The sequence below is a fragment of the Primulina eburnea genome, chromosome 3, assembly GCF_022965805.1.
Source record: "Primulina eburnea isolate SZY01 chromosome 3, ASM2296580v1, whole genome shotgun sequence".
NCBI lineage: Eukaryota > Viridiplantae > Streptophyta > Magnoliopsida > Lamiales > Gesneriaceae > Primulina > Primulina eburnea.
Window position 1 is genome coordinate 35,833,933 of NC_133103.1, and position 24,610 is coordinate 35,858,542.

The 24,610-nt window shown below is 37.1% G+C and overlaps 1 protein-coding gene across 4 annotated transcripts; it reads left to right on the forward strand.

Annotated features, from left to right (window-relative positions):
- Window positions 1-2,271: 2,271 nt before the first annotated feature.
- LOC140827545 (gamma-tubulin complex component 2-like) lies at window positions 2,272-24,326 on the forward strand. 4 transcript variants are annotated; one of them, XM_073190237.1, is made up of 21 exons: window positions 2,272-2,521; window positions 2,615-2,688; window positions 14,875-14,920; window positions 15,433-15,567; window positions 15,681-15,812; window positions 16,370-16,453; window positions 16,539-16,637; window positions 16,772-16,863; window positions 17,640-17,712; window positions 17,783-17,935; window positions 18,004-18,123; window positions 18,216-18,269; window positions 18,690-18,773; window positions 18,902-18,976; window positions 19,064-19,186; window positions 22,511-22,636; window positions 22,717-22,824; window positions 22,937-22,999; window positions 23,119-23,193; window positions 23,672-23,859; window positions 23,946-24,326. In XM_073190237.1, exons 1-21 carry the CDS (start codon window positions 2,405-2,407, stop codon window positions 24,067-24,069), a joined length of 2,145 nt encoding a protein of 714 aa, XP_073046338.1. In that variant the 5' UTR covers window positions 2,272-2,404; the 3' UTR covers window positions 24,070-24,326. The 4 variants fall into 4 exon arrangements, with proteins under 4 accessions (XP_073046338.1, XP_073046340.1, XP_073046341.1 ...); XM_073190239.1 differs by lacking the exons at window positions 2,272-2,521; window positions 2,615-2,688 and adding an exon at window positions 9,727-10,270; XM_073190240.1 differs by lacking the exons at window positions 2,272-2,521; window positions 2,615-2,688 and adding an exon at window positions 9,727-10,245.
- The last annotated feature ends 284 nt before the right edge of the window (window positions 24,327-24,610 follow it).

The window sequence follows — 24,610 nt, forward strand, 5'->3', positions numbered from 1 at the left end:
GTACACAATCAATATCATCTGTCTCAGCCCTCCTCTGATCATAGACTCTGATCGAGAATCGGTTCTGATTCAGGCTTGAAATGCTGTAAATCAATTCAGATAATACAACACAACATATAATAGGGAAAGCAATAATCATGCTAGCATCTCAAAAGCAAGTAAGATGACTCGATCTACCCCGCTCATTCTATTCTATCTCAGTCTACAGAACCTACTGCTCTGATACCACCTGTTGTGGGGACCCGGGCTCTAACTCAATTCTTTTTGGGATTTAATTGGATCTTTGCTCGAAAATGTGGGTCAAAAATTTGCTTTTAATATTAATTCAAATGTATAACTAAAGCATATCATATCTGTAACTGAAATAAACAACTATAATGTACATACATGTCTGTCTAGTACCACCATACACCAGTGTTTACATACCAATTACAACATAAGTGATACAAGTCTAGTAGGAAACACTACAAATCTTCAACGCCCGAGATCTCCACGCTATCATCAATCTCTCATCTAGCTCGAGACCCAGATCCTGCCCCACCTGTTGCCATGCACACATACAGACATGACAACAGCCGGATAACTTCGGTGAGAACATATCCCAGTATAAAACATGGATGCATGCAATGTCATAAATCATGTACAAAAGCATAGCATATATCAATTAACATGAATGCAAATCTAAACATGTCGAAGAATACAAATCTGTATTCAACATTTAAATCTTGACTCGACTCATTTCTAATCTAGGGATCCCGTGTGAATAAGACGGTCTGTCACCTACTTAACCAATCGGGGCGACGGTACGTCTTATTCCTAGACTTCGGTCAACTCTGTATCGAGGGTCTACACATAGAGCAAATCTTCTCCTATGCGTCGATACACCGAAACGTCTAGTTTTGGCCAGTCTGCCAATATCTCCTATCTCAGGACTCGAATATAATTCAATAAACAAGGCATTACATAATGAAATGTAATAACAATCTAGTATGTGATTTAGGGAAACTCGTATCAAATCTGAATCGAGTTGTGCAATCCCGTGACCACATGAATTATACCTTTCGTCGCACAATGTCTGTCGAGATCTTGAAATCGGAATGTCGAGTCTGACAATAATAACTCTGAAAGGCAATGTAGACATACATTCTATCAATATACAATTCAAGCAACTCATATACAAATCAATACTCGGTTTTGATATAACTTGACGGCATAACGGCGTAGTCTCGCGATACCGCTAACTCAAACAATAATAATCTCTCATCAAAACCCAATGTGACATGCTCAATTCTTCCCAACCAATTCAATATACATGCTGGAATTTCGAAATAACCACGTACGGTATCCGAAAATCAAACCGGTAACGAATATATCAAACTCAACATGTCAAGAACACATCTTTTCAACACAATCATAATTTCTCCAACAAATATATTTCGAAACATGCTGTAAATGAATAATACTTACATCCTTTGCTAGTTCTTATTGCAAGGATCACAAATCCGGGCTCGGAATTAAAATCAGATGAACAAATCTTGCACAATCTCAAATCTAAAATGAAAAAGCTTGAAGGAACAAGGCTTGCTCTCGGTTCTTGTTGTCTGAATGAAGGAAAGTGAAGACAACACATTATATATATTGCATGTAATCTCATACGTGTCTTCTTTAAAATTTTACACATTTCAGGCGGCGCTCGGGCGGTAAGAATGTACCGCTCGGGCGCGACAGTCTCTGTCCAACACTTTTTGAATGACACTTTGGCGCTCGAGCGGTCAAAATGTACCGCTCGGGCGCGGAAGGTTCTGTCCAAAGCATAAAATTGTTGAACAATGGCGCTCGGGCAGGACTTTTCTACCGCTCGGGCGCCACTGAATCTGTTCCAACATTGTACCCTTCACATTTTTAACATTTCCGGGCATTACAAAAATTTTATTCAAACATACATAGTGAATTAAAATAAAAAAAATTATATTCACTTAAACAAAATTCGAATTATTTAAAATCTAAACATATCACCTGCTCGGCTAATTTTATATTCGATTCATTTGAAATTATTTTCTTCTTATTTTTAGCTTATCTAACCAATTAAATTAACATAATGAGTTCTAAAATTTCATAATAAATTTATTTATATTAATTAAATTAAGTAAAATTTTATATTAATGACTCACTTTTGGGATGAGATCTCAAAAAATATTATACAAGCTGCTTATGAGGGACATTATAATTTATACCCACGTGTCACGTGCCATCCCAGCTATCGCACGTGCCGCGCCACGCTTTCATCTTCTTCACCGAAGTGAAGCTTCCAGCAGCCACGCCGCAGGGGCATTCGAGTCATTTCACTTCCACCCTCCCTCAGGTACCGGCTTGCCCTTTTCCCCCCTGTTGAATTTCAGTGTTAATGGAGAGAGGAACTCCAGTCAGAAAGCCACACACTTCGACGGCAGATCTGCTCAATTGGTCGGAGATTATGCCGGAAAACCCTCTCGCCATTGCTTCCGCCGCCCGTTCCCACCAGGTAATGTGCATTTCACTGAATTGTAAACGTGAGAATGTTTTCTTTTTCAAAAAGAAAAAAAATTGTTTTTGAGTTTTTGGTTGATGGATGCAGCCGTCGGATAGAATCAGCAAGGTGGTGTTTGGGGGTCAGGTTACTGATGAAGAAGTTGAGAGCCTGAATAAAAGGTGGAAGATCTAGCTTCGTTTTCTCCTGTTTTGGTTATTGTTCCATTTTTTTTGAATCGATTGATTTTATTGCAGCCATTTTTACTATCTTCGACCTTTTCTCGGCAAAATTATGTAGTGTTGAGATTTTGTTTGCTCGTGTTTTTGGTTGCATTTAATTTAATATTTTTGGCTCTGTCTTTGAAATATTTAAATTGAATTTTGGAATCGAAATTTTAAACGAAAAAGACTCCGTTCTTGGAGTCAATCGATATTGATTATAAAGTTATTCGAGTTTTTTTTCTATCAATTGTTTTAAGATAAAGTAATTTCTGTTGGAATTTTGATGCTTAATGAATGAAAATTAAGCAAGTAAATCAATGTGTTTGATTTGGAAAAATTCGAAAAGAAAAACGAAGCTTAATGAACAAATATTAAGTTCGATTGTTCTGAATAAAACTCGAAAAAGTTCATCATATATGTTGAAAGAATTTCAAACGAGTAGTCGGAACATGTAAGGGACGGAAAACGAATCGATTTTGAAAAAAAAAAAGAACAAAAAAAATCGGTTGGTGAACAGTAGCATGCGCGCGCCTGCGCGATGCTAGAGGCCCCTGCCGAGACAGTAGTAGGCGCGCGCCTGCGCCAGATCCGGCGCGCAGGCGCGCGCGCCTGCCGGCAGCGCTCGGCAGCGCGCGCGTGCGCGTGCAGGCGCGAGCGGGTGCCTGCAGGTTTTTCGTGTCCCTTCGTTTTTTCTGATGTTTTTTCATTTCCTTGGCATTGTTTGATGATGGTGATCAGTTACAATGGCCAAGGGACACCCTCTATGAATGAAAGATCATGTCTTTTGCATGAAAAATATAAAATGCTTGATATTTTGAAAATCAAACATAACATACACAACATCATATGCATATTGATCTTCTTCTTCTTCCTTCTTCTACAAGAGAGAGTTTCTTCATTTCCTTGTGATAGAACTTGAATATTTGAGTGCTCATTATTCAAGTGTTGTAGTTGTATCTTGGGAGAAGATTGCCACAAACTCTAGCACATTGTGAGGGCAAATTCTTCTTAAGGAGAAAGTGTTCAACACTTGCCTCTACAAAGTCATTCCTTTGATTTCTTCTTGCTTTCCCTCTCATTTTTGAATACCCCAAACAACAATCTTAAGAAGAATTTCTGGATTTTGATCATTTGTAAGAAGAACTTCAATGGCTTCATCTTCTACAACACCACATGCTACAATTGCACAAGGAGAGAAACCGGAGAAATTTTCTGGTGCGGACTTCAAGAGATGGCAACAAAAGATGCTTTTCTATCTCACAACCTTGAGTTTGTCAAGGTTCTTGAAGGAGGATCCTCCAACCGTCGCTGAAAACGAGACAGATACCAACATGAGGGCCGCTTTGGATGCATGGAACCAAAGTGATTTCCTATGCAAGAACTACATCCTCAATGGACTTGACAATGCATTGTACAATGTGTATTGTCAAGTCAAGACCGCCAAGGAACTTTGGGATATGCTTGATAAGAAATACAGGGCAGAGGATGCGGGCTTGAAGAAGTTCATTGTTGGGAGATTTCTAGACTTCAAGATGATAGACTCAAAATCTGTGATGAGTCAAGTGCAAGAACTACAACTTATCTTGCACGAGATTCATGCGGAAGGAATGAGTCTAAGTGAGTCCTTCCAAGTTGCTGCGTTGATCGAGAAACTCCCTCCATTGTGGAAGGATTTCAAGAATTACTTGAAGCACAAAAGGAAGGAGATGGGATTGGAGGATCTCATCGTGAGATTGAGGATAGAAGAGGACAACAAGAGCACCGAGGCCAAGGCAAGTAAGATGGCACCAAGGGTGAACATTGTTGAATCAAGTGTCCAAGAGAAGAAAAGGAAGTTTGAAAAGCAACCACAACAAGGGCAACAACCACCAAACAAGAAGAAGTTCAAAGGCACTTGTTATAACTGCGGAAAACCGAATCACATGGCTAAGGATTGTAGGAAGCCAAGGAAGGGAAATCCTCAAGCCAACGTAGTTCAAGAAAGGTCGGTACCATTTGATTTTTTTGAACTTAATTTATCTGCAGTTATTTTGGAAACAAATTTGGTGGAAAATCCCAACGAGTGGTGGGTTGATACGGGAGCAACTCGACACATATGCTCCGACAAAGGGATGTTCTCTACATACACTCCATCGACCGGGAGAAAACTGTACATGGGGAACTCCGCTACATCTGAGGTGGTGGGCACCGGAAATGTGATACTGAAGATGACATCGGGTTTGCAAGTAACCCTTGTTGATGTACTTCATGTACCGGACATAAGAAAGAACCTCGTGTCGGGGTCTTTGTTGGTCAAACACGGGTTTAGACTAGTATTTGAGTCTAACAAGGTTGTATTGACTAAGAATGGTCATTTTATTGGAAAAGGATATCTCGATGAGAACCTTTTCAAGTTGAATGTAATGGCTATACGCCAAAATGTTGTTGAAAGTAATAAAGACAAGAGTTCTATTTACTTGCTTGAGTGTTCTCATTTATGGCATGTTCGTTTAGGACACATAAATTTTAATACCTTGCAACGTTTAATGAAACTTGAATTATTGCCTAAACACAACGTCGATCCAACACACAAATGCGAGATATGTGTTGAAGCAAAAATGACCAAAGCGCCTTACCACTCGATTGAAAGATGTACAACTCCTCTAAAACTAATACACACCGATCTTGGTGATTTAAAGTTTGTACAAACTAGAGGAGGGAAAAGATACTACGTGACATTCGTTGATGATAATACAAGGTACTGTTACGTATATCTTTTGAGGTCGAAAGATGAAGCTCTTGAAGCATTCAAATGTTATAAGACCGAAGTTGAGAATCAACTAGGCAAACAAATAAAGAGGGTTCGAAGCGATAGAGGGGGCGAATACGGAGCACCGTTTGATGAATTCTGCACATCTGTGGGTGTAATTCATGAAACGACTGCACCTTATTCACCACAATCGAATGGCATTGCCGAAAGAAAGAATCGAACTCTAAAAGATATGATGAATGCTATGTTGATAAGTTCAGGACTACCCCAAAACTTGTGGGGGAAAGCAATACTATCGGCTAATTACATCCTGAACAAGATACCCCACAAGAAAAATGACAAGTCACCTTATGAATTGTGGAAAGGTCACAAACCTTCCTACAAGTACCTCAAAGTGTGGGGGTGTCTAGCTAAGGTTGAAGTACCAAAGCCTAAACAAGAGCGGATTGGACCAAAGACGGTCGACTGCATATTCATTGGATATGCACATAATAGTAGTGCCTATAGGTTTATAGTGCACAAATCTGAAAATGCAGAAATGAATACGGGCATGACAATTGAGTCAAGAAATGCAGTATTTTTTGAAAATATATTTCCTTGTAAAGAGAGGAAAGAAGATGGTTCTAGCAAAAGAAAACTAGAGACGGAGAATGAAGGTCAAGTACCTACACATGATCCAACTCTATATGAAAATGCTATACCATTGGAAGACTCTTCAAAAGAGCAAGAGCCAAGAAGAAGCAAAAGGGCTAGAATCTCAAAGTCCTTTAGTCCAGACTTCCATACTTTTATGTTGGAGAATGAACCAAAGAACATACAAGATGCTCTTGCTAGCCCTGACGCTCCTTATTGGAAAGAAGCCATCAACTCTGAAATGGATTCCATTTTGCAAAACCATACTTGGGAACTAGTGGATCTTCCACCAGGTACCAAGCCATTGGGATGCAAATGGATATTGAAAAAGAAAATGAGAGTTGATGGAAGTATTGAAAAATACAAAGCCAGGCTTGTGGCCAAAGGCTATAGACAAAGAGAAGGTCATGATTTCTTCGACACATATTCACCAGTTTCAAGAATAACATCCATTCGTGTACTCATTGCTATTGCAGCTTTGCATAACCTTGAGATACATCAAATGGATGTCAAAACGGCATTCTTAAATGGTGAACTTGAAGAAGAAATATACATGGATCAACCTGAAGGCTTTGTTGTTAAAGGACAAGAAAGAAAAGTATGTCGTTTAATTAAGTCTCTATATGGACTTAAACAAGCGCACAAGCAATGGCACGAAAAATTTGACAAAGTGGTATTGTCAAATGGATTTAAGATTAATGAGTGTGACAAATGTGTTTACATTAAAGGCACTCGAGAATCTTATGTGATGGTATGTCTATATGTGGATGACATGCTAATAATGGAGAATAACCAAGAGTTGATAAAGGGTACAAAGAAAATGTTGACAAAACATTTTGATATGAAAGATATGGGTATTGCTGATGTAATTTTAGGGATTAAAATCTTTAGAACTCCAGAAGCAATAGTCCTATCTCAGTCTCATTATGTAGAAACAGTGTTAAAGAAGTTTAACGCTTTTGACTCTACCCCAGTAAAAACGCCTTTAGACGTGAATGTCCATTTGGCGAAGAATCGTGGAGAACCAGTTTCCCAATTGGAATACTCCAAAGTTATTGGAAGCCTTATGTACATCACTAATTGTACTAGACCTGACATCGCTTGTGCGGTTAACAAGTTAAGTCGGTTTACAAGTAATCCTAGTGATGCACATTGGAAGGAGTTGACAAGGGTGCTTAGATATTTAAAGCACACCTCAGAATATGGACTACATTTCACAAGGTATCCAGCAGTACTTGAAGGATACTGTGATGCAAATTGGATTTCGGACACCAATGACTCCAAATCCACCAGTGGCTATGTATTTAGCATTGGTGGAGGAGTAGTCTCTTGGAGGTCATCGAAACAAACTTGCATTGCGAGGTCTACTATGGAATCGGAGTTCATAGCACTAGATAAAGCTGCAGAAGAAGCTGAGTGGCTTCGCAACTTTCTAGAGAACATTCCATGTTGGACAAGTCCAGTGCCAGCAATCATGATACATTGCGACAGTCAGTCGGCAATTGCAAGGGCACAAAAACAGTATGTACAATGGCAAGTCTCGACACATTCGTCGAAGACATAATACTGTGCGACAGTTGATCTCTAATGGAGTTATATCTGTTGATTATATTAAATCAAAGGATAACTTAGCGGATCCGCTTACAAAAGCATTAAATAGAGATCAAATGTACTGTCTGTCAAGAGGAATGGGTTTAAAACCTACCAAATAAAGTTTTCATAGTGGCAACCCAACCTTGTAGATTGGAGATCCCAAGATCTTGGTTCAATGGGACAACTAAATTATGAGAACTTGAGGAATCACTCCTCATTCCTAAGACGATGAGTGAAGTTGCCTACAAAGGTAGTGAGGTTAAGTATTGTACTTTTAATGATTCCGTAGCGTGCAAAAGCGGGGTAAGTAGGATACCCTTTTACAAGGAGATCACCTATGTACGTGTGAGGACGGGCCGCCTCGATGAAACACGTATGAAGCCAAGATGTGTTCCATGGCCAAAACGGACACAACCGATAAAACAAAATGGAAATGGAAGGAAGGTTATCATGTGGGTACAGTTGTCTGGTTTTACATGAACCGCCAAGAAGTTCAAGACATCACGTTCACTTCGTGGCCTAGTAAATCCGATTGTATTCCACTAGGGCAGGTTCAAAGCCAAAAGCTACCTCTCCTGATGTGATAATTTTTCGTATATACTCTCTCTTATGCATCACGAGCATTCATGCATTAATTTCATTCATGTGGGGGATTGTTGGAATTTTGATGCTTAATGAATGAAAATTAAGCAAGTAAATCAATGTGTTTGATTTGGAAAAATTCGAAAAGAAAAACGAAGCTTAATGAACAAATATTAAGTTCGATTGTTCTGAATAAAACTCGAAAAAGTTCATCATATATGTTGAAAGAATTTCAAACGAGTAGTCGGAACATGTAAGGGACGGAAAACGAATCGATTTTGAAAAAAAAAAGAAAAAAAATAAAAATAAAAATCGGTTGGTGAACAGTAGCATGCGCGCGCCTGCGCGAGTATGCGCGCAGGCGCGCGCTAGCGCCTGCCGAGGTCCCTGCCGAGACAGTAGCAGGCGCGCTCCTACCGACAGCGCTCGGCAGGAGCTGCCGAGACGTCTCGGCAGGCGCTGCCGAGAGCGCTCGGCAGCGCGCGCGCGCGCGTGCAGGCGCGAGCGGGTGCCTGCAGGTTTTTCGTGTCCCTTCGTTTTTTCTGATGTTTTTTCATTTCCTTGGCATTGTTTGATGATGGTGATCAGTTACAATGGCCAAGGGACACCCTCTATGAATGAAAGATCATGTCTTTTGCATGAAAAATATAAAATGCTTGATATTTTGAAAATCAAACATAACATACACAACATCATATGCATATTGATCATCTTCTTCTTCCTTCTTCTACAAGAGAGAGTTTCTTCATTTCCTTGTGATAGAACTTGAATATTTGAGTGCTCATTATTCAAGTGTTGTAGTTGTATCTTGGGAGAAGATTGCCACAAACTCTAGCACATTGTGAGGGCAAATTCTTCTTAAGGAGAAAGTGTTCAACACTTGCCTCTACAAAGTCATTCCTTTGATTTCTTCTTGCTTTCCCTCTCATTTTTGAATACCCCAAACAACAATTTCTAGCTCTAAATCATACTTTAAGTAGAAGGTCAGGCAGGCGATGGCTGTCTTGGCTAATATCAGCTCTCCTTCCATATTTAGTACTGGGTTTCGCTTAAGTTTTACAAAACCAGGTATATTGTTGTTTATTCTCCAGTATTTTTGGTCGTATTAGCACTTTCGAAACCTCATGGCTAGCTGGAAATCAAGATTCACGCAAGCTATATTAGTGTTGGATGCATAGTTGTCAATAGCGCTACAAGCGCGCAGTAGCGGTGACCCGTAGCTACAGGGGACGACGGGCAAGACACTTCCACATAACGAGGCGTCATGGTCGCTATTTCGGTATGGCCATAGTGAGGCAATGGCCCTCTACTTTGAAGAAAAGCCCGGGGCAGTTTTTCAAAATATTTCTCAATTTTAGGCCCATTTTATATTGTCCAATATTAGGCCCATTTTGCACAGCCCTACAATTATTTTCTGCAGCCCGTCTTCTCTCCACTTCTCACTTCTCCAAGTTTAAGTAAACCTCAACAACACGCACGACATCTTGCCTGCACCGCCGACCGACCGCCGGACATAGTCCACGCTTTGCATTGCCGCTAATATCTGCTCTATGTCCTGCTGTCTTCTCTTCTCTCTTTTTTTTCTTTCTGATTTTTGATTTTTTTGGCCACCTTGTTGAGAAGAACAATTTCTATAATAGATTGATTCTATTTGCTTATAGGTTGATTATGTAGTAGTTATTTAATACCATCCCACCTCGAAAATTATAATACCACTGCCTCACTCCCATATTTAAAGTTCTCTGAAAATTATAATACCATCCCATCTCGAAACGATACCACGGCCTCACTACCAGTTTTAACTTTTTCCCTCTTCAATAATTTCTTCTTTTTCCCTCCATCTTCCCTGCCAGTCGACCTTTTCCGGCGAGCGTAAGCGGTCAACGGCGGCGCGAGTTCTGCTTGCGATAACGGCGTTCCAGCGAAGGGGTGACCCCACCACAACAAGCCATTTTCAGGTTAACAAAAGCTGTAGATGCTTCGGTGATCACTTTATCTTTTTTTTGTTGTGTTTTTTCGCTTGATTTTGTTGGCGAAATATGTGGATTTGGGCCATGGTGTTTTGATTTTTGAATTATTTGAAATTTAGTTGCAAAGGCAGTGTTGGTAACCGAGGGTGGTTCAATTTCGGTAGCTTAAATTAAAAAGAGATGTCGATATTTCTAGAAATCAGATTCTTGGTTTTGTACTTTCTTTTTGGTTGGCAACTCTGCAAATGGGTTTCAGTCGGCACTCAGTGAATATAACTTGGGGATTTTATCTTTGATTATTGAGAATGACAAAGATAATTTTCCTCGTTGGGTGAATGCTATCTTGGTAACTGTCTCGATTTTTAATCATCGTACTTATAACTACTTGTTTTCAAGGGTTGAGATGATGATGGAATATACCGTGTGACAATATTTCCCATTGCAGCCTTTTCCGTTACAGAATGATAATCAAGCTCAATGTGTTTTGACCGTGCATTGAACATTGGATCCACTGACATGTGAAGTGCCTAATATTGTCACAAAACAGCTGTGGTGGTTCTGCCAAAGTAACCCTAATATCTCTTAAAAGAAATGTTAACCATGTAATTTCTGCTGTTGCCGAGGCCATGGATCGATATTCGGCTTGAGAACTGGAACGAGACACCATAAGTTGTTTTTTTGAACACCAAGAAATGCATCAAGACCTGTAGTACTTCTCCGAGTGATACAACAACTAGCCCAATCCGCATCACCAAAATTTTTCGTACCACTTAAATATCTCAAAATGTGTTTCGCCCCTTTTAAATTAGGGGTGGGCGCGGGTCGGGTGTTCGGGTACCCAAAATGTTGGGTACACACCAACCCGATCATGTCGGGTACCCGAAATTTTCGGGTATTTTCGTCATAGTCAACACCAGAGATTTGGTGGTTGGTCCAACTACTGGACTGAACGTGTCGTCATAGTCAACACCAGAGATTTGGGTGAAGCCTTTTGCAACCAATTTAGCCTTGAAGCAATCAATTGTTCCATCTTCCTTTGTTTTAAGACTATAAACCCACTTTGAGTCAACAATATTAACTCCAAAAGGCCGGGGAACTAAGTGCCATGTATTGTTGAACTGGAGTGTAGAAAGTTCATCTTGCATAGCGTCGATCCAGCACCAATCTTGTAAGGCTTTTTTGAGCGTATTTGGTCCAGATGACATATGAACAATACTCTCTGGTTGCAACAATAGCATAATCTTGCAGGTATGATGGTGGTTTACGCTGCCGCAGTGACCGAGAGGTAATTTCAGAATTTAATTCTGAAATTTTGATGGTTGGTGGTTGAGTTTCCATTGTCTGTTAAATATCTCAAGAGTTTCTTCGGCTGGTTCAGAATCATTTTGCATTGAAAGATCACGAGAATCTGCAAAAATTTGGTTAGGTGAATCAATGACTTGTGAGTTTGTTTGGTCAGCACTATGATGCTCAAGGATTGTGGGAGAGACATCTTCAGTTGTTGGAAAGTAATCTGCATTCAAAACATTGTCACAACAGTATGTAAAATCAGGAGCAGCTAGAGTTTGTGAATTTTCCCTTTTGTCTTCATTTGAATGAGCTAAATGAAAATCTTTTTAAGTACTGATCCATTCATCCAAGTTTGGAAATTATGAGGGTGTAAACTTTTGAGAGCTTTGGACTAGTTGAGTTGGTTTGAAAGGAAAAACTTCCTCGTAAAAAATGACATGCCTTGAGATGTAGAATCATTTTGTTTTTTGTTCTAAGCACTGACACCTTTTATGTATAGGACTATATCTAAGAAAAACACGTGGATATGTTTTCTTGGCAAACTTGAACCTCCTTGATGTCGCAAAGACGGAAAGCACAAGCACCCTAACACCCGTAGAGCATTGTAATCTGGATATCTATGGCTTTCGTTTTGCAAAAATGATGATGGCAAACGGTTAATTAAGTACAAAGCCGAAAAAGCTTCAACACATAAAGGTAGTGGCAAATCATCATGAAATAGCATTGTAAGCCCAGTTTCAACTACGTGCTTATGTTTCTTTTCGGCTATACTGTTCTGCTGAGGAGTTCCTGGACAAGAAACATGTAATTTGATGTCTACAACTTTTACCCATTTGACAACTAATACATACATAAGTCGTGAGATTTAGCTATCTAATGAGAAACATCAATAGCGTTTTTCTCCTTCATCAAACATAATAACTTTGAATTAGGATGTCCTAGTCGTTGATACCAAAGTATAGAAGATGAACCTCCTTTCTTTATCACGCGTAAAGCTTCATGAAAAACTCCATTCGATGCATAGAGCTGTCCCTTTTTATGCCCCTTCGAGATTATCCTTCGGTTTTGGTCCTTAACAACAAAGTCAGAAGCTGTAAACTCAAATGTGCAGAAATTATTGGATGTAAATTTTTCCTACTGAAAACAGATTTTTTTTCAACCGCGGAACAACAAGCACATCTTTTAATTTAAATTTCCCTTCTTCTGTAGAAACATATGCATCACCCACATGGGAGATTCAAGATTGGTGTTGCATTTCCATCACCCACAAAAATCATATCATTTCTTGTGTAAGATTTTAACGAGGACAATTTACCAGCTTCATTGGTCATATGTGCAGTAGCTCCAAAGTCCACATAAAATGATGGATCACTTTCATTATAAATATTAAGTGCAGCAAGAGCTTGTGGCAAATCCTTTGATTTGTATGAATGATCAAACCTGTCCCAGCAATCAATGGCAAGATGATTAGGTTTTCCACATATTTGACAAGTAGTTTTACCTGAACTGTTTGAGTTGTTAATTCTTTGGGAGTTCAACTTTGGTTGACAATTTGGATCGTCGGGCTGTTGATTTTTGCTGGTTCACATGTTGGTTGAACTGAGCTGCAGCATTTTGGATGTTATTGTATCGTCCAGCTGGTGTAAATCCTCTGCCACGAGAGTTGAAACGTCCTCCTCGTCCATTTTGCCTTCGACCCATTTGGCTAAGTAATGCCTGAGCGTGCTGAATGTATATCTTTTCTTCCTCACATTGTGATGCTAAGGTTTGTTCATGGCTTTGGAGTGCCAAAACGAACTGATTAAATGTATGATATGGTGGCTTTGGCCTTTGGGATCCATGCTTTCTAAAATTCTGAATACTGGGTACCTAAGCCTCTAGCAAATTGGAAAACCTTGTCGAGATCTGGGATTGATTTTTGAATGGCTGCAAAGTTATCACGTATGAACTTGAATTCTTTAGGATACTCTTCGACTGAATGAGAATCCTTCGTGATTACCATCAATAAATTATTCAAGTTTTCTTCCTTTTCAATAGTGACAGGAAGCAATTGTTGTTCTTTTGACATCCACAGATCAAAGGGTGTTCCTGCTTCTCTAAAATTTAGAAGCCCATAGTTGTTTTTTCTCCCTTTTCATTCACAAATTTTTCAGTTTGTTTTTCATTCATGGTAATGTGATGATAAATGCCAAGGCTGCAAATCAATGTGATGATTTGCGAGCGCCATAAAGAAAGTTTCTGGAGTTCAGTTTGATGGAGATCAAACTAGAACATTGGTGGAAGGATTACAGGTTGAGTTCAGGTTCTTGCTTCAGTCATTGTGTTTTGTTTTGTGGACACACAAATACTGGCTCTGATGCGATGAGAATATTTTAGAAAGGATGAAAACGGAAGCTCTATTTAATTTATGATCAGTTTTACAATATAAATACAAATGTAAATTCTACAAGAAAGGAAAATGCTTGACTACAGCAATCAATCGAAACAATCAGTATACAAAAATCATGGGTTCAGGACTAATGCTTGATTGTTGGACAATTAGCAGTGTGGTGTATCCTTGAGCTAATTAGGTTCTTAATATGCTTCTTGATAAGATACGATTGCTCATAGATATGCACTTCGAAGATCTATAAAAATACAAAAGAAAAACAATTTATTTCCTGGATCTCTTAATGCTCAAATTGATACAATTGCAATATTAATTTGCCAAATTGTAGATATTCAAATTTATAATGGTTGAACTGAGAAAATTTAATTTATTTTCCTATAAGAATTAAAATCTCAATTCTACTATGTGAAATCAAATGTAGTAATATTTATAATGGTGAAAGGGTAAAATTGTATTTTATCGCGTAGTTATAATGTCAATCTTAATCAATCAAACTAAATAAATTATTATGTACCAATATTATTTCTCATCCTATTTAATTTCTTTAACAATACACTATAATTTATCCATATTTGATCTTATCACTCAAAAGTAAATCCAACCTAAAAGCAGAAACCTGGCCTCCACTTGTAAAAATGGGAGTCTTCTCTCATTCCTATACAGTATTTTAAGTGAGTGTGACATACACAAAGCATTTTCATATCTCCAAGAATTGTTGTTGGATTAGAGTAAGAGTATCTTTGTTATTTATTCTACAGCGTGCAAGATGTTTTTCATCCACATAATAAATAAGATTCAATGCTGTTTCATATCATTTCATTCACAATTTGAACAAGACAAACAAAATTTGTTTTTCTTAAAGTTTGTTAGCCCAATAATTTTTATCAAGTATCTTTATATAATAATTTTGATGATGACCATGCATTATTTTTGTGCAGTCCTGGAATGGACAAACCTATAGGTTGCTACCATGCTGCAGTTCAGGTCAGTGTTTTGGGTGGTCAGCCCCCCCACGCCCACAGTATCTCTTTCCTATAATATGTTAGAGAAAAATGTAATTTTGTCTCAGATTTTGGGAAGATTTAAAATTATGTTTCACAACCTACCATCTTATTCTGGGCTCTGGCTCCATCCCCAAGTTCAGGTGACACCAAAATAAGCTCTGTCTTCTTGAAAGTGTTTCAGTCAGTAGTCAGTACTAATACACACGTAAGGTACTATATGATCCCATTTAAGCAAAATTGGCTCAATTGAGACTTGTATATATGGTTAAAAAGAATTCATTGTAGATGATGACTTTTGCATTGAGTTGGTGATGTGTTCATGTTCTTGTTCTCAATTGTAGTGGTCTGTGAAAGAACATGTTGCCATTAAGGATTTTTGTAGCTCAAGCTATAGAGTTTGACACTAACATGGAAAGAATGAATTATGTTTAAACCTAATAATCTCTAGCCTTTGATAAAAGATTAGTATGTCATGTTCATTATATTTTGCAGGAATTGATTGTTATTGATGATTTGCTCTACGCTTTAGTTGGTATTGAGGGCCGGTATACTTCAATCCGCAGAGTTCTTGGGAAGGATGATAACATAACTTTCCAAGTTGATGCATCGTTGGATTTGGCACTTCAGGTAAGCATATTTCCTAAAGGCTTTTATGTTCAGTCGAAAAGGAACGAGTGCATTACCTTTTTCTCATAAATATCAGTCACTTGGATTTTTTTGACCTACGCAAATAATTTCAGGAATCTGCAAAACGGATATTCCCTCTGTGTGAGAGCTACTTGCTAATCAATCAGTTTGTTGAATCGAGGTCCCAGTTCAAGTCTGGTCTTGTAAATCATGCATTTGCAGCTGCACTCAGATCACTGCTTCTTGTAGGCCATTTAATGTTTTGTTGTCCTGTATAATGTTTTCTGTCTCACTCTTATGTTCTTTCAATTCCACAATGCTCCATGTCTCTGGTGGGAAGATAATACTGTGCAATAATCCTATATTTGATTAGCATGGCTGTAAGCAAGCATAGGACAGTTGGCATCTTAGTATGTGTGAAAATGTGTGCCGTGGAGAAATTGCAATAGAATACTCTCTACCTAGTACCTGCTATTAGTGGAATGCACGATTATCTATCAAATATATAGATATATGTTACTTGTGGGTCTTAATAAAATGTAAGAAAGGAAGGGATGTCAACTGTTTCATGACAACCATTTTGGTCTCAATTCCATCGAGAGTATATAAGATTGTGTACTGTTTCTATACTTATGCTTGTAACATAAGTTTGTTGAGTGCAATATTGTGTCAAACTAAATCAAACCTAATTCTCAACTTTTCCTTTATCGTGCTCGACTTGTAGGAGAAGTGGAGATAACTGACTTGGTATTTATGTCTGCATTATTATGAAAAAGAATTATTATCTTCAATGTGTATTTAGGATTACCAAGCTATGGTGGCTCAGCTTGAACATCAATTTCGATTAGGAAAACTTTCTATTCAAGGATTCTGGTTTTATTGCCAGGTTTGATTGGAAAACTTTATATATTTTTTATGTCCACTTTTTTAATTGAGGAATTTATTTGATCTTTGTTTCTAACATCTCACAGCCGATGATGGGGTCAATGCAAGCTTTATCCGTAGTGATAAAAAAGTCTACAGCTAATAATTTTATTGGTTCCGCAGTTCTTAACCTCTTGCAAGGTCAGGTATGACATTATGCATGTGAAACATACTTGAAGGTTATTCTAGATTAAAAGTTGTAGTTTATGATTTACATTTACTGGGCTAAGTTTATTAGCGACATTGTCTGTCATATTTGCTGAATAACTTTTCCTTTCAGGCCAAAGCCATGGCTGGTGACCATGTAGTGAGGTCTCTGTTGGAAATGATGTCCCATAGTGCAAGCCAAGCATACCTTGGTATTTTAGAAAGGTACTACTAGTTGATGCCTTATTGTTGCATACAGTAGGGTTTCATAGTAGTTTAACAATGTCAAATTTGTCTTATGCACTATAGATTTGAAAAACTCAACGGGCTAAAAATTAGTTGTAGCAAGGTGTAGGAAAATGCATTTCGCGCTCGATGAAGAAAGCTAACCAGCGAGTTTATCAAATAAGCATCTACTCAGAGTGCCCACATTATTTCTTCAATAATTTTATTAGCACCTGGTTCGACTGCGCTCAAATTTTCAATCATTTTGTGGTTTAGATAGAAGTATGGAATGATTTTATTCCCTTCTCGATAATTTTTGTTCTCTCTCCTTAAAGTACTCTGACCTTAAAAATTCGATTGTCCCCTTCCCATAAAAGTTTCCCCTTTAAATTTTCACTTAGCACCGAAAAAATCCAATTTATCCTCTTAAATTTTGCATTTCAGACCCTAAAATTGTTGAATTGCCCTCTCTAGCATTGTTTTTTTGTACTAATTAAATATATAAACAGTATCTTGGTTCCACTGCTGCTTTGGGCTTCTCTTTCAGAAGCATTGTGAATTTTTTTCCTGAGCATACCTTCAAAGTAATGAATTGTTTTATGTTGTAACAACACATTTGTCCTGATAAGAAGTTTTAACTTCAGCTTGAGAGACTGTATGTCAGCACAGAGCGAGTATGATAATATGCAGATTCGTGATGGAGTGCTGTTTCTTCTCTTTTTGCACGTATCTTTCTTCCATTTTGTTAAATATACCGCTGAATTGAACCATTACAGGTGGGTCTACGAGGGAGTGATTAATGATCCATATGGTGAATTTTTCATCGCTGAGAATAAGTCTTTCCAAAAGGTTTTTTCCATTTACAAATCAATGCTCCCGGACTTGGCTTTTAGGAACCATCTGATCTCACTTTTAACAGGAAAGTCTCGCGCTAGATTATGATGCTAAGTATTGGCAACAACGCTACAGCCTGAAAGATGACATACCTAGTTTCCTTGCAAATGCTGCTGAAACAATTTTGACAACTGGAAAATATTTAAATGCAATGAGAGAATGTGGGCATAATATTCAGGTTAATATCTTGAACTTGTGGGTCTATGATTACTGTCTTCAATCTTCCAGTCAGATTGGTTTGAACAGGTTCCTGTAGCCGAAGATTCAAAGTTAACAAGTGTAGGGTCTAATCATCTTTATCTAGAGTGCATTAAAGCTGCTTATGATTTTGCTAGTGGGGAATTATTAAATCTAATTAAAGAAAAGGTCTGCTCAAACCGCACCTTCCATATCCTCATTTATTGCTTTTCCTTGCCTTAAATTCCTTTTTTGACAAATATTAAATGTTTTGTTGGCAGCATGACTTAATGGGAAAACTGAGATCGATCAAACACTATCTTCTTCTTGATCAGGTATAGCTTGTTTTTGCATTTACAGTAATTCATGTTTCAATATAGATTCAAATTTAGGAGTCGTGTGTGTGTATGATTGATGAGTTATTGAGATGTAATAAGAAATAAACCAATCCTAAGAAAATGTTTCACCCATGAATCATTTAGGTCAATTATGCGGTTCAATTTTGGGGTCTACAGGTGATAAAAGGATGCAAAGTACTTTCTATTTGCCTGTTCAGATAGCAGATATATTGATTTTTCTGCAAGCTGTGATAAGAAACTATATGTCTCTTTGCCTGCGGAATAGAATGTTTCTTCCAGTTATCACATGTGATTTATATTTGCCAGTGGCTTTCCTTGTGGGATTATAGTTAAAACATCAGAGGTTCATTGAGTCGATAAAATAGTTTTTTCATACTTTGTTAACCAAACTTGCAGGGTGATTTTTTGGTTCACTTCATGGATATAGCTCGGGAGGAGCTCATGAAAAAGCCTGATGATATTTCTACAGAGAAGCTACAGGTGTGTTGGCAAATAAATATTGTGCGTTGGAAAAGTAAAGGCTAAATTTTTTATAACAATTATTGTATGAAAAACAATTTGTTGAATTCAATAATAGCAGGGTATGACTTTATTGCTGTTCTATTCAGTCACTCTTGGATCTTGCATTGCGATCCACAGCTGCTGTGGCAGATTCATACCACGAGGACTTAACATGTTGTGTGGTGAGTTCTAATAGCTATACATGTGTGGTATGGAACTGTGTCCGCGCCAAGTGCTTTAGGAAGTTCTTTAATTTAATTTACTTCCAGGAAACAACCACACTATTGAAGCGGTTGAGTGTACTCAGAGATCTTCAAATCGACCAAATTGCCAGTGACCTAGAAGAACCTGTGAGCATAACAGGCTTGGAAACGTTTGCCTTGAGTTTTAAGGTCGACATTCATTTGCAGCTCTTTCTTTGTTCTTTATGTTTTTTTCTCTAGGTCCCAGTAAAATTAACTTCAAATGTTTCAATCCAGTATGCAAGATATATTTGTTTTGAGCTTCATTAATGAGGTGCCTAGAAGCGTGAATAAATTCCCATTTAGTAAAAAGCAAGAAATTTTGCTGTGTTTCTTTTGTGGTATACATTTTGTTGCTTTTAGTTCTTCATTTATCTTTGTCACTACTTCTGTTAAAATAATAAACAGATAACTTAGATGTTGTAAATGGTATGCAAACAAAATTCAGCTAAGTTTCCCCACCTCTTAATCAAATACAAAATTAAGTTTTGGTTTATTTATTAGATGGTCCAAGGTGATTTAACCAGTTTACCAATCAGGCAGTTTGCTAAGTGTTAAATATTGGATACATATTTTAATTCTTAGGTAGAGACTTATCTTTCTTTTGAATTTAAAATAAGATCGTATTTAGATTAAGGGATAGGGTAGGGCTTCTATAAATCAGTCAGTAACTTTTCATTTTATATTATTTGAATGAGGAATATTTCTTCCAGTGATTCGGTAAACGACATAATATCATAGCGCATAAAAAGCACATAAAAGCCCATAACTAAAAGAGGTGTATTGGTTCTAGACTTTTAATAACTTTTATGGAGTTTAAAAGTTTAGAGATATTCAATCTAGACTTTAATATATATTTTATAAAAGTTTAGTAATATTCAATATAAACTTTTGTAGAATTTTAAAAAGTCATGTGATATACTTTTAAAACTCTACAAAAGTCTATAGATATTCAAAATGTCAATAGACTTTTGATGACTCCATGGAATTCTATTAAGTACAAGAATTAAAACCTAATGTACAACAATAAAATGTCAAAAAATATCTTTGATTCAACCTAAAGATTTGGATGTACATTTAATTGAGAAACCCCCAAACTCACATACTCAATACAAACGCTAAAATTTCATTCTTTTCTCATCTATTTATCTTTCCTTTTTAAAACATAATTTTTTCATTGCTAACAATAGTTTAAAAATCAAAATTATTAACATCGTTAATTTTTTTTGGAGTTTCAGTCACAAGACCTCATAAAATTTAAAAGTATATTTATTATAATTTTTAAAAAATTATTACACTACATAATAACAAAATTATAATATATATGTAATGATTTTAGAAGTTTTTCAACAAAAATTTATTTAAAATGAATGAAATTATTTTAATTTAATTATTTAAATAAAATGTTGAATTGAATAATTGAAGATTAATTGCAATAAATTTTGTAGTAGTAATGACTTATTTATTATCTTTCGTAAAATCATATATAAAAAATATTATATTGAGAGATAGAAATATTTGAAATAAAATAAAAAAATTATTCACGTCCAATTGTTAGTTTAAATAAATTTTAAAAATCATAATGATAAATTACAAAATCTACAAGGTTTTATAAAAAAGTTTACAAATGTCAATAAAAATCATGCAAAATAAATGTACAAGATTTTGTGAAAATTTTTAAAAATCTGTGAGATTCTGTAAAAGTAATTAGAAATTTATCAACTCCACAAAAATCTGTTATTTAATAAAAGTCATTAATTCTCTGCAACGAATACACCCCCCTAAAACGGCATGTCAACTTCTTCTTCCTTAGATGCATCATCGTCATTGTCGGTGCCGATTTAATCGCCGAGAACACTTCTCTCCCCATCCCCAATCAGAAATTTAACGGGACAAATTACCTTCAATGGTTTCAGTCCTTCAATGACGTTTATCTGTGATAAAGGCAAAGGTCAACTCCTTTCGGGTGAATCGAAGCGTCCAGATTCCTCTGATTCAAAATTGAAGGCGTGGAATGCTGGAAATGATATGGTCATGTCTTGGTTAATTAATTCCATGACCACTAAAATCGGCGAAAATTTCTTACTCTATAATTCAGCAAAAGAAATATGGGATGCAGCAAGGGATACCTACTCTTCCCAGGAAAATACGTCCGAAATCCTTGAAATTGAAAGCCTTCTTCATGTTATGCTACAAGGCGATAACACCGTCGCTGGCTATTTTAATAACCTCACTCGTTTTTGGCGACAATTGGATATGTTTGAAGTTTTTGACTGGATGTGCGCAGAAGATGACAGGCGTTACGGAGACATCGTCGAGAAGAAAAGGATCTTTAAATTTCTTTCGGGCCTCCATAATTATCTTGATAATGTGGGAAGCTGCATTTTGGGCCTAAAGCCCCTTCCAATCTTCGGGATTTCTTCTCCGAGGTCCGACAAGAAGAGCCGCCGCAAATTGATGTTGGGCCCATCTCCTTCAATCGCTTTTGCTGATTGTTCGGCCATTATATCTAATCTCAGCTTCCTCTCAGTCAATTGATCAAACAGCGTGACCAATTCTCTGCCAACCACCAACTCCAGTGGAAAATCAACACGACAGGGACGACTTTGGAAGCTGTGTATCGAAGTGATACCTGAAAAAAACGCCTGGGAAGGGATTAATCTTTAGAAAAACCTCCACCAGGAATATCAAAGTTTATAGTGATGTGGATTTGGCTCTCCAAGTGATATACGTTCTACCTCGGGTTACTGCTCCTTTGTGTGGGGAAATCTAGTAACCTGGTGAAGCAAAAAACAGTCTGTAGTGGCACGCAGTAGTGCATAAGCAGAATTTAGAGCTTTAGCTCAAGGAATGTGGATTGAAAGACTACTCGGTGTACAACTGTAAGGCTATCAGTAGATGAAATTAATGTGCGATAACCATGCGACAATCAGTATCGCCAAAAATCCAGTTAATCATGATCGAACCAACCATGTTGAGGTAGACTGACATTTCATAAGCAAGAAGATTGGAAGGAAGATTGTGCACCTTAGCTACATTCCTACGCTATTGCAATTGGCAGACATCTGAACAAAGGCACTTTTTCGATTTAATTTTGAAGAATTTTTTTCCAAGCTGAGCATGATAAACATATATTGTCCAGCTTGTGGGGGAGTTTAAATATCGGATAAATATATTAATTCTTAGATAGGGATTTATCTTTCTTTTGAATTTAAAATAAGATTGTATTTAGATTAAGTGATACGACAGGGCTTTTATAAATCAGTATGTGACTTTTCATTTTAGATTAATTGAATGAGAAGAATATTCTTCCAATGTTTCTTTATCTCAGTAAACGACACCAAGGTTGAAGCTTGTAAAAATGCTTTAATTTATCAATGAAACAAAATTACGCAAGTTTTTAAATTTCTGTTGATTGTCTATTAAATTCTGTTCCCATTATAACGTTGTGGAATTCTATCTTCTCCTGTTCAGGTTTGTTGGCCATTGTCGCTGGTGATCTCAAGAAAAGCTTTAACAAAATATCAGCTCATATTTCGCTTTCTCTTTCACTGCAAACATGTGAATCGACAGCTTTGTGGGTCATGGCAACTACATCAAGTATGAGGCTTGAATACCATGTGACTTTCTCATTAATCACTTGCTCCCTTCAAGTAACTTATCTGAGATGTGTATTGTAGGGTCTTCGCAGACTTGACATGCAAGGGATAGCAATTTCTGTCTCATCTTTGTTGTGCCGTAATATGCTTAAATTTATCAATAGCCTTCTACATTATTTGACATCTGAGGCACATCACTCAACCCTCTGTTTCTTCTTTAAAAAAAAAAATTTAACATGCTGGCAGCTCACACGATTCCTGCTAGAAATTCTAAGCATTTTATCTTCTTTTTTTCTTTCAGGTTCTTGAGCCAAATTGGCATGTGATGCATAATAAACTTCAAACTGCGAAGAGTATTGATGAGGTAGGTGGAAATTCTTGATTATCAGACCCTTATATTTTAACTTTTTAATTTCTTTAGCCCTTTGGAATTTTTTGAACTAGTTCTGATGCATTTCTCTCTCTTCAAATTCTATGATCCAGGTTATAGAGTACCATGATTTTTTTCTGGATAAGTGTTTGAGAGAATGCTTGCTCCTTTCTCCTATTCTTCTCCAGGTATGCTACCTTTTTCATTATTGGTATATATTGCCTTTGTGAATTACTTGTTACAACTATCGGATACAGCCCTGTTTTTCTGTATCAGGAAAATCACACAGCTTTCTGCTCTACATATTGTGTGCAGATTGCTGAACAGTATCTTTCTTGTTTGACAAATGATTTTTAAATGGTAGCCTTTTGAGAAACATGTTTTTCAGATGCCATTTACCATTGAGTAAAACATGTTTAAAGAAACAAAGCCGATCTCTAGAAATTCTATCTATGTATTTTTTTTGTTGGTGCCAAGTAATTAACTTCCATTAGTAAAGTAGAAACTCATGCTATATATTTAAATAATATTTATTTTGTGTTTTAGTATATGTGTAACTTTTTTCTAGCTTGTGAATAGCATTCCTTGATCTAATATTACAATTTGATTTGATGAGGATGCTACTCTAAATCTCCTTCTCTCAATGACTGACTGCCTTCATTGCAGAAGCTGGAGAAAATGAAAATGATGTGCCTTCAGTATGCAGCAGCAGCTCCACGATTGATTACTTATTCAGTTGACACTCCCAAAACGGATGCACTTGATATAGAAAAATACGAGAAATTGAAGCTAAGGACTCAATCTCAGGCGCAGAAAGTGGTGTCTGATAATGCAACAATCATTGAATCTATTCTGTATGTTGTCGGACAATTTTCCCTGAACCGCTATGTCTCTTTACGTGCATGTTATGTGACATTGTTGTTCCATGCATGATATGCAGGAAGTTTGAAAAGGAATTCTCAGCTGAGCTTCAGAGCTTAGGACCAATATTGAGCAGCAGTTCTAGTGCAGAGCCGCATTTAACCCATCTTGCGCAGTGGCTTCTTGGTGTTGGAAGAGATTAAGAATGTACTTTGTAGCATAGCTTGGGAGTAACCAAATTAGATCGCGTACATGATGTTTTCCATGTTCTCCTAAATTTAAGTGATATTTTTTTCTTTTAAATGCAAAACTCTGTACTGCTGAGCCTGCCAGCTTTGTAACATCTTATGTTTTGCCCTTGTAGGCTCTGTTAACATGGTATCTGAAAGGCGATTGTTTAACATAAAGATATTGTGTAATAGAGGGACTATGTGTTTCAAAAGTAAGTGTTGTGTTCTGTGCCGTAACACCTAGCAGAACATGCAACATAATAATCCAACGCACAAAATTTTACGTAAATAAACAAAGACACAAAATTATGCACAAGTGAAATTTGTGCGGTGTTTTAGGACAAAAGATTCGTTAGAAAATATTTTCAGTTACACAAAAACGTTATTCAAGTTACACAAAAACATTATTAGTGAATAACGAAAAATTTACCCTCTTAACACAAGGGATCAAAGTGCATCCAAATATCTATCATAAAATAATCAAACTGTGAAGTCGAAATTTTGTTCAAAGCAA